A 10,962-nucleotide genomic window follows, 5' to 3' on the forward strand; every position below is an offset into this window, starting at 1 on the left:
AACACCCAACCTTCCTTTCAAAAACCTTTACCTTACCAACGATCTACGGCATTGATAAGGTCAAGTACAGTGATCCCAAACTTCAATTAGAAAGAAGAGAAAAGAGCACAAAAGCTGAGTGCTAGAAACTCTCACCTAATAGTGTCTGAAAAAGATAAATATTCTTTTTCAGTAAAATTTATTCCAAAATTCGAATCTGCAAGGAACTATTTGGCTTAGGTTTTTATTTTCTATTTTTGTATTTTTACTATTTCCCATTTTAGGACTTTGTTAAAAGAAATAATGAAAACATACACAAGATTTTACTTTTAGGATATGTTTGATTAGAGAATAAAAATGGGATGAAAAACGTTCACCTTATTTTTATTACACAACCAAATATCATTACTTTACCTTCTCCTTCACAAATTTTTTAAAAGAGAAAACATGAAAAATAAAAGTTAAAAACAAAAAAACTATAGGATTATTTCAAGACAAAACTTAGAATGTATTTAGTTTGCATTTTTCATTTTCAGCCCTTTTTTTTTATTTTATGAAAGAAAAAAACAAAAGATAAAAATAAAAAATACAAATTTATTATTTTCATTATTTTTTTATTTTTTTCATAAAATTTTAAAAACAGAAAATACTGAAAAGACAAAAAATAAAAACGCAAACTACACACCCTAAAGTTTTGTCAAGACTCAACCTCCAAAGAGAACAAAATGAATATTCCCCCAAATATTGTCACCTATTTTTATTTGGGTATATACTATTGACACTTTTATCTCTGTCTCTGCCATGTTTCTATTGAAAGAACTTCACCAAAGCAACAACATGAAAACGTCATCCACTATTATGAATAATCCTGGAATCTTAGCTGGGAAAAAGACTATTGGTTTTAAAAAACTGTGACAAAAAAGAGACTTAGCCAGGCAAGGCAATGATGGCACAAGCAGAACACAAACAAAAGCACTAAAGTTCACACGTACGCTAATAATTGTCATTCCACTAATCATACCAAATGGTAAGAACCAAAAAAGAAATTCAAAATGGCAACAATGATCAAGAATCCAATGTGAGATTTTCAAGTTCTCGGATTCCTCCTCCTTGACTAGTGCCCTTTTTCAACTCCAATGCTCTCTTGTAAGGAGGTGCAATTGGGGGCTGAACAGGATCAAGGCTCTGATAGGTTCCCCCAACAACTTTAGGTAGTGGATATGAGCGATCAGAATCATATCCACTAAGGTCACCACATGCTAGAAATGGTATATACACCTTGTTAGGGCCTTCCAACCACCCACTACAACAATCTGCAAAACCCCACACACATTAACAAAACATTGCATGATAAAACTCAAGACTAGGAACATGACACGATGAACAAGTAACTCAGCCTTATCCTACCAGATGGGATCGGCTAATGGATCAAATAGCATCAAAATGTTGAGTGTGGATCAAATGGAGGATAGACCAATGTGATCCAAGAAAACTTTGGAATACTTTATTAAGAAAGATTTTTAAGTATAAGGTGGACTCAACACAAATATGATCTATAACAATTCTCTGTGCGTCCCATTTACCTGACCCTACCTAGTGAAATAAAGTCTCCTTAAGGTGATTGGACATGTTGGTGTCATATATGAGTGTGTGATAGTTGAGCATATTAGGTTTTACATAGGAGTAAATTCAACGAAGAAACATTTTTATTTATAAGAATGTTCATAAGATTTAATATAAGGACCTAAAATATACCTGTATCATCTACCCCTGAGGGACTTCCAACCTTCTCAAGAAGGCGATGAAGATCTTTTGGATTGAATCCTTCAGGAGGGGAATAGTTTTCACAAACTGCAAATGCCTCTGCAAATTTGAACACCAGGGATTAGCATTATTAAACACAACCCTCCACTAACCGAAAAAAAAGAGAGGAAAAAAAAAGAAACTTGAAAAGTTTAGGGTGTATGAGATTTAAATTTTTCCGAGCAACTTATAATTTATAAGGAGATACAAAGACAAAAGATTGTCTTATATATGTATTAAGAAGTTATTGGAAGGTGCAAGTCAACCAGACTTAAATGAATATAACTTAGATATAGCCCAATAAATGAATAAATACTTTAACACACTCCTTCACATGGAGCCGTTGGTTATTGAAGCATGGATATGGCATAGACTCGTCCTACCTTAAGCTGAAATTGAACTTTTATTTAAAAGAATGGGGGAAAATAAAAAACTGAAATTCAGACCACTTGGTTATAGTAACTCTGGTATTATCTTATGAACTATGTTCTCAAAATTTTAAACTGTTGGGGAAAATAAAAGCCTTATCTTGCTATGGCATAGACTCATCCTACTTTGAGTTAAATCTTAAACCCTAAACTCTAAACCATTGAATATAGACAAGTATTATTATATCTTAACACTAAGCCAGGTCAAAACTTGTAAAGAGAATAAAAGCATGCATATCAAAAGATAACACAGTAAGAAAATGGGAAACAAGAAATTACCTATGCTGGAATTGCGACTGCTTTTTGGTTTTGCAAAAGTAACAACAGGGAAAAATAATTTTAGCTGCAAATAGAAAGGGGCAATATGTAATGATGACTCTAAGCTTATAATAAAAACTGGAATTTATGAAAAGCTGCTACGAAAAAAAAATGTGTAATAAATGTAGATCTGCAACAATAACAAATACAATGATGCACCTTTACCACATATCTTATTATGATGAACAATTCACATGTACAAGTGTAGACACTAAAATTTTGAATACCCATGAGTAGGTTTCTAGTTCTAACTAGACAAAAAGCATGCTACCAGTGAAGGAAGCAATATTACTTTCTTTTTTTATTAAAGAAAATGTTTTAAATTTACAAGTGCACTTATATTTCTCAAGAAAATGAATCAATAGCTTTCCTTTAATTTTTTAGAGTACTAAGTTGATTTTTATCATTCAGCTCACTTTCCCCTTTAGAATTCATCTCATCAGTCTTGTAGTATTTGGACGACTTCCATTCCTTTTGGCTTGAGTATCATTCAATGTGAAACATAGGTACCAAAGAAGAATGACTGGTAGAATATATACTAGCTTAGCAATTGCAAAGAATGCTTAAGTTCCAACTTCCTACAATCTTTACAATAAGGGCCTGAGGAGAAATTTTAAATACCTGACAATATAAAAGACTTGTATCTTTTCCTCTAAATATCTTTGCTATAAATTTCCCTCCTTCCTTAAGGACATGGGTAACAATTGTCAAACCCTGTAAGGAGTAACCTGGTTAGCATCAAGTAACCAGGAAAATCCATTTGAGGCAAATATAATTACCGAACTAGTAGCCAATTAAGAAAATAAAGTGAATTAATTGAAAATGAGAACAAAATTATATATATATATATATATATATATCTCACAAGAGATAACAAAAGAATGGCCAGTATCTTCATAACCCTCAAAAATTTTTTCCTCCTGAATTTCAAATTTGAATAGGACAAAAATTAGGGCTGGAAGTGAGCCGAGCTAGACCAAGCTCAAGCTCGGCTCACGAAAATTGAGCTTGGCTCACGGCTCGACTCATTAACAATCGAGCTTATTTCTTAAGCTCAAGCTCGGCTCACCAAAAGCTCACGAGCTGGCTCGAGCTCACGAGCTGGCTCAAATAAGAGAAACATAGATACATAATTTATATTTTTATATCAATAAATTATAACTTATATATTTTTAAAAATATTTGAAAAGATCAATTTTATATATTGTTTATCTATTAATAAATTATAAATTTTTTATTTATGTCTTATATTAAAATTACATGTAAAAAATAAATATAAATATTAAATAATTAAGATTGTTATAATATATATATAATCGAGCCAGCTCACGAGCTAATGAGCTGAGCTTATCCAAGCTCAAGCTCGGCTCATTTAATTTATGAGCTCAATTTCAGGCTCAAGCTTGGCTCACCAGCTCACAAGCTTAGCTTATCGAGCTGTTAATGAGTCGAGCTCGAGCTGGCTCATGAGCTGGCTTGACTCACTTCCAGCCCTAACAAAAATGCAATGTGGTGCACCTTAGAGGACAAGCACGTATGAAAGAACAAAAGATGAGAAGGTTATAAGAACAAAAAAACTTATTGGAACAAAAAAACTTACTGCAAGTATGAGTTGGGACTGAACAAATTCGTCCATGTCATGAAGCCCAGTAACTGCAAAATCACTTACAATTAAATGTTTTCTACTTAAATAACATAAATGCTATGCTTCATAACTACGCAGTTAATTATCATATTTTGTTTACCATCCGGAGCACCATCACACACAACTAGGTCAGCCTTGCAGCCATCAAAATGTCTGATGACCTGAATAAAAAATGATAAAGAAAACAATTTTCAAACTTTAGTACAATAGGTAATTGAGATAAATTAACTGATGGAACATGCAGCCTGCAAGTTCCATTGTTCAAAAAAGAAATGAGAAAAGAAAAAAAAAAAGATAAAAAGGAGGATGAACTCTCGATCAAATTTCCATATAAAAGAAACACAGCTTAGATAATAAGATAAGACAGATTAAATATAATTTTCCAATTGCATATGTGAAACATTCTCATCCCAGCCCAACAAAATAAATATAGTACAGCATGACAGCAGTATTACTGTTTACCACTTCAGCAGTCCGTGCATTAGTTATATCACCCTGCACCTGGATAACACCTTCAATTGGAGCCATTGGCTGCAAATCAATAGCTACAATAAGAGGAAGATCTTCATCCCTGATATCAAAATGAGGAGAAATTTGACAACCAAGACAAAAAAGCCAGCTGATATGATTTACATCATGTTCAGAAACATAAAGCACACCACTTTCACGTTGAATATTCAAAAGCATTGATTTGATTATTTTATAAATTCGATAGAACATATGAGTGGGAAACAAAGCACTCTCAAAGAAAAGAAAACTTACTTTGCATCAGGTGCAAGTTTAACCGGGAGATACACTTTACGACTCAAAACCTGAACATAAGAATTGATTGTTATGAAGATGGACATATAGTGCAAGCTCTGTTATCCCTATTCTAGTACTTCTACTATTGATGATATATCTCCATGTCATGGACTGACCTCGGTTCCAGTCTCAAGTATCATGTTAAAAGTTAAAATAATGTCAGCAGAATAAACTAAAAACAAAAAGTTGTGTCTAGTAATGACATTGTTTAAAGTACTTTAAACTTAAAACCATGCAGTTGATTGGTCTTGTTGCTGCTGCTGCTGAAGCAAAAGATGCTTTTCAAAACATTTGTGGTTGTGCATAATATGAAATAATTTAAATGAATAATATTGGTTAACAATTCAAATACCAAAACAGTGATCATTTCCAGTCACTAGTACCTGACTCCAGCTACCTGGGGCAGCACATAAATCTACAACACGCTTCACTCCTGCCAGAATTTGAATTTGTTTCACATAATGTAATACATACATAGAAATAAGGAATCACAATGCCATATCAATCTGTAGTAGACTCAAGTACAAAACCAAATTTTAATTGAAAACATTTCATTATTTCTTAGACAAGAACAAGTAAGAAATCCATCTATCCCAAGAAGTCACATGAAAAAGGAGTGTAAGTAAGTCACTTGTCTATTGTTGACTTCAATTTCTATTTACTGGGCTAACACATAATGGGGTAATGACATTATCAAACTCATGAATACAGGACAGAGGGCAATACCATCCATACAAAAACATATTAATAAAACAACTTAAAAAGAAAACTGAAAAATTCACCTAGCTAGTTAACATTTTCCATGTCCCTTGAATAACCAATTAAAACACGCACCTTCAAAAATGTTGAACTCCTCATCTATCTGAAGGAGTTTAAAGGCACTTCGAGCACGCCAACCTTCTTCTTTTGCTTTCCGGTAATATATATCCTGCAAAAGCCAATTCAGCTAAACATATAAGGGAAGCCCAAAAACACAAACAGCAAATTCAGAAAGTGGGAACCAATCTCTACAATACCCTCTTATCCCTTGATGCTTTGCCCATAATTTATCTCTCACTTTCCAAACTGCTAATCCTGAAAAGCAAAAACAACAAATACCATAAAACACACATAGACACATAAAGGCATTTCATCAAACACCTTATTTGCATAACAAAAGGAAAACAACAATAACAACAACAAGACACCATAACGAACTAGATTGTTTTTATGACCTTTAATTTTGATTGGGTTGCTTTTGCTCATGTTTTTGCTTTTTATCTTTAATTTATATATTTTTTAAAAGATTTATCCAAAACACCCCCATTATTTACAACAACAATAATAACAACAATGGGCTTTTAGAATTAAAATAAAGGTTTACCAGTTAGCTGCTCCGCTGCTGGCAATGAACAACCACGGGCTAGTGGCCAGCGGCAGCAACCGTCAACGATGACGGAAACGAGAGAACCAGATGTATCCGGTGTGACGGTGCGGTGATCGACGGCGAATCGTATTGGTGACTGGTGAGGCTGCGAAACTGCGAAACTGCGAATTGTGGTAGACTGATGGTGACTTATATGGCTGGCTGGCTGGTGGTTAGTGGTGGCCGTCGGACGTGGCTGACCGGCCGAAGAACGGACGAGGCAGTGAAGCACGAAGAAGAAGAATGCCGGGGAGGCGGGGAGTGGAAGCTGTGTGTGCCGGTGCCCTAATCCTCCTAATTTTTTAATTCTGGTTCAACCGGACCGTGTCCACTGACTCGAGCCTTGGTTTTATCTTTAGCCGGGTCTAGATTTTTTTTATATCGGATTTAGACGGATCCAAATGAATTCGGACAAAATTTGACTCAAACCAATTGGGTATGGACGGAACCTTTGGACTAATCTGGGCCATGAACAACCCTAAGCAGAATCAAGAAAGAAAGAGAGGCCTGACCAAAAACTATAAAAGAAAGAAGGAAGCTTCTTTTTTTTATATGTCCAAGAGAACTTTGGGCTTTTGGCAATGGCGGTGGTGGAAGTGGAAATGGAAGATATGGCTGCTCTAGCAGTGAATAATAATCAGCCAAACTAGTTTCTTAATGACCAAATGAACCGGCTTTAAAAAATAATAAACCTACTTTGAAAATAACTAGTCTCATAAAAACTAATTTTTGTCGTCATGTGACATATTTTTTAATAGAGAGTTGATATTGTTCCAAAATAATAATATTAGAATCGAGGTGTCTTTTTTATTTATAATGAATTCGTATTGTTCTTTATGAAAATAGTCGACGATTGAGTTGGGTTTTTGTTTAAAATATACCATTCGTATTTAAGAAAAATATTTTATATATTACTTTTGTGCATATATTTTTTACAAAACATAATTGATAAAAATAAAAAAATAAATTATTTTTTATGCCATAAAATTAAAAAAATATTAGATGATCAGTATAATTTATAACAATAAAAGTATAAAAAAAAAATAGTGTAAATATAATTTCTTCAAATTGAATATTCTCCGTGAACCGTGGTGAAATAATAGCATAACTGCATAAGGAATGGGTTCACCAATTCCAGCATTCCAAGTATGGAAATTAATCCAAAGAGAATTATGTTTCCCCATTTCTGAATCATTCCTTTGTAAATGTAGCAGAACCTTAGTATATAGAGTAATTAGTTATTTTATATTATAAAAAATTTAGATGCTGACAAAATTGATCAGAAAAATTGAACATAAAATGATATCTATATAAGATAAGTTTTGTTCGACAAAAATAACTAATTTTTAAATTTTTATTAATAATTTCGTAAATATCATTTTCTATCTTAAATCGATTCATTCTTTTTCTATCCTTATAGTTGCTGTCATTTACCGGCTACCATATCTCCTTCGAAAAGTCTCTAAATTTTGCTACAATGGCTCGAATTTCAACAACAATCGCAGCAACTACTCGTTTGCTCTCCACTGGTACTATCACATTCATTATTCATCTATTTATCTATTTGTATCCTTTTGTGTAGGTCACTGATTTAGTTTTCATTTTGTATTTGTTGCATCTGAGCGGGGGTAGTGTTGCTGCAGCTATTGGAGTTCGAGCCATTCTAGCAAAGTTCAAAGACTTTTTGGAGGAGGTATGATAGGCGGCGATAATTGTAGGAAGAGAAAGGGAATGACTTAATTTAGGATAAGGGAGGGGTATTAGTTGCAGAATTATCAATAAAAATTTAAGGATCAATTATTTTTGTCGAAAAAAATTTATCTTATATAAGTATAACTTTAATTTTAATTTTTTATGGTTAGTTTTGTCAGCGTCCAAATTTTTTATGGTCATAAATAACTATTTACTCCTAGTGTGTGTGTGTATATATATATATATATATATGAGTAATGTTAGGTAACCAAAATATTATAGACAATAAACAAAGATATATCATTAATAATATTTGCATTGATAAGAAAGTGTAAATCACTCTCCTAACTTAATTAATACAATAATTTCTTTCTATAACTATCTTCCATCATTAATTACACCAAAAGTCAATTTTAAATTTAATGTGAACCATATCTCAGAAAATTCTCTTTCTTTATTACATTCATAATTCTATAATTTTTTCTCAAATAAAAATTTTTAAATTCTTATATTTTTAATTCTAAAAAAATTTCAAATTACCTCAATACATTTTACAAAAAATAAAAGCATCTTAAATTTGGACAAATGACTAAAATAAATCATTTGGGTCTCAAATTTACCGAAATACAACTTTTGTATATTGCATACGCAAATGTAATTTTTTACTAAACTATATAGACCGCGAGAGGGTCCCATGAATTCCAAATGTACATAAACCGCTATACCCCTCCAGCGGTTTGTATTAAGATGCAAAATGGCTAGAAACTATCGCAGCAACACCCGCCACATTTCTCAACGTTGAACTTGGAAGCCATCGGCCAGTAACCGAACATAGATCCCAACTGGTATGCAACATCCTGCAGCGTGATGGTGCACTGCCCGAATGACATATGAAAAGTGTGTGTGTCTCAAAACGCCACCTCTCGATGAATGAATGCGCTGAATAGGGGCTTATCCAACCAGAACCATCTCGTGTTGAGCCTCGCCAGGTGGTACAAACTAACCCTCTCTAAATAGGGTATGATCCTGTCATGTAGAGGCATATTCTGTTACCTCCGGACACTATAAATACACCTACTTGACTATAGCATGTGAGAGAAATAACCAAACTAAATGAAATTCCATCACTAACAAGTTTAACCCATAGATTATAACCGGAGACAGATACTAAACTTATAATTTTAAATTTAAATTTATAAAACTTAAATATACGACTCAAATCTTTAATTTAAAATAATCAAATACTAAACTTATAATTTTAAAATTTAAGAAAGACTCAAATCTTTAATTTAAAATAATCAAATACTAAACTTATAATTTTAAAATTTAAGAACATAAAATACAACCATTAGATTCTATTTACAAAATTTAATCTTTAAATTTTAAACCCTAAACAACTAAAATTATAATATTAAAATTTAAACTTACATATTTAAAAGCTAAAATTTTAAATCTTAGTTTTTAAATACGATACTTAAACAACAACCCTACAAGCCTTACAATTTGAATCCTATATCTCAAATACAAGAGGATCATCATTCTACTTAAACATTTGATCCTACTTTTAAATTTTACATCTTAACTTTGGAATCCTAAACTGGCCAATCCTAAATTATGTGTTTTAACTACTGCACCCGATACTACATTTTATATTATATGAAATTCAATAACTAAAAGAAAACAAACTTACCTCTTCGTTGATGTTGCCGGCAACATGTGCAATGCCTTTGAGCCGGTAAAGACCGTGTTCGTCCATCATGGTCCTGGCCCCAGCAAAGTCAGAATGGCCAAATCCTCTAAACGTGAAGAACTTTGTCTTCCTCACCACACTTTTCTCTCTCCCTCTCTCTAGAACGTCTCTTTCTCTCTCTAAGAATATGAAAATGGCTCAAATTGAATAATCTGCGACTCCCCTCTCGCGTATTTATACTAAAGCATAAACCGCTGGACCCATGTCGCGGTTTATGCATGTTTGACATTTACACAGAAACCGCCAGACCCCTGCCGCAATTTCTAGCCATTTTGCATATCAACATAAATTGCTGGAGGGGTGTAGCGGTTTATGTACATTTAGAATCTGTGGGATCCATCTCACAGTTTATATAGTTTAGTGAAAATTTGTATTTGTGTATGTAATATGCAAAAGTTGTATTTCGATAAATTTGTAACCCCAAATGTTTTATTTTAGTCATTTGTCCTTAAATTTGATTAGTCTCTATTTATTGAAAATAAGAAACATTCAAAATTATTAGTTTTTGAATTGCAAAATAAAATAATAAATAATAAATTAGTACCAACTCATTGATTATAAAAATGACATGTTTAAAATTATAGATGTTATACATATAAAATTATGGATGTTAAATTAAAGAATTTTAACAACTACTATACAACTCATATTTTACATATAAACTATTAGAAAATAAAAAATAAAAAATAAAATATAAACAAAAATTAAAAAATAAATTTTTAAAAATAATTATTAACTCATCATATTAAAATTAATAAATAAGCATACATATAAATATTAAATAAAAAATATTAAAATAATTAAAATCATTATCCATTAGTAGTGCACATATAAGATAATTTGAAGAATACAATAAGACACATAATTTAAAATTTGGTAATATTAATTATAAAAATTTATTAGTTATGGACATTATATATATGAAATTATGAATGTTATGAGTACGAAATTATGGATGTGATTAATATGAAATTACGGATGTTATGTGTTACTTATACAATAACTAAAAATTGATATGTGTATGAATGTAATAACTAATAAATATTAATTTAATATTTGTATGTTAGTTGCATGTAATTATGGATGTTATCTGTATTTATGAGGGATTTGCAGATAAAGGATCCTAAGGTTTGGAATC

At 32.0% G+C, this 10,962-nt stretch overlaps 1 protein-coding gene across 3 annotated transcripts; it reads right to left on the reverse strand.

Annotated features, from left to right (window-relative positions):
• LOC107625723 (putative tRNA (cytidine(32)/guanosine(34)-2'-O)-methyltransferase) lies at positions 712 to 6,742 on the reverse strand. 3 transcript variants are annotated; one of them, XM_016328425.2, is made up of 12 exons: positions 6,341 to 6,742; positions 5,994 to 6,051; positions 5,812 to 5,905; positions 5,361 to 5,410; positions 4,936 to 4,985; positions 4,636 to 4,744; positions 4,274 to 4,334; positions 4,129 to 4,181; positions 3,150 to 3,242; positions 2,490 to 2,553; positions 1,735 to 1,842; positions 712 to 1,292 (listed from the first exon to the last, which is right to left on the reverse strand). In XM_016328425.2, exons 2-12 carry the CDS (start codon positions 6,018 to 6,020, stop codon positions 1,045 to 1,047), a joined length of 957 nt encoding a protein of 318 aa, XP_016183911.1. In that variant the 5' UTR covers positions 6,021 to 6,051; positions 6,341 to 6,742; the 3' UTR covers positions 712 to 1,044. The 3 variants fall into 3 exon arrangements, with proteins under 3 accessions (XP_016183911.1, XP_020971839.1, XP_020971840.1); XM_021116180.1 differs by lacking the exon at positions 5,361 to 5,410; XM_021116181.1 differs by lacking the exons at positions 5,361 to 5,410; positions 5,994 to 6,051 and having other exon boundaries at positions 6,341 to 6,491.

The sequence above is a fragment of the Arachis ipaensis genome, chromosome B02 (genome assembly GCF_000816755.2).
Source record: "Arachis ipaensis cultivar K30076 chromosome B02, Araip1.1, whole genome shotgun sequence".
Classification (NCBI taxonomy): Eukaryota; Viridiplantae; Streptophyta; class Magnoliopsida; order Fabales; family Fabaceae; genus Arachis; species Arachis ipaensis.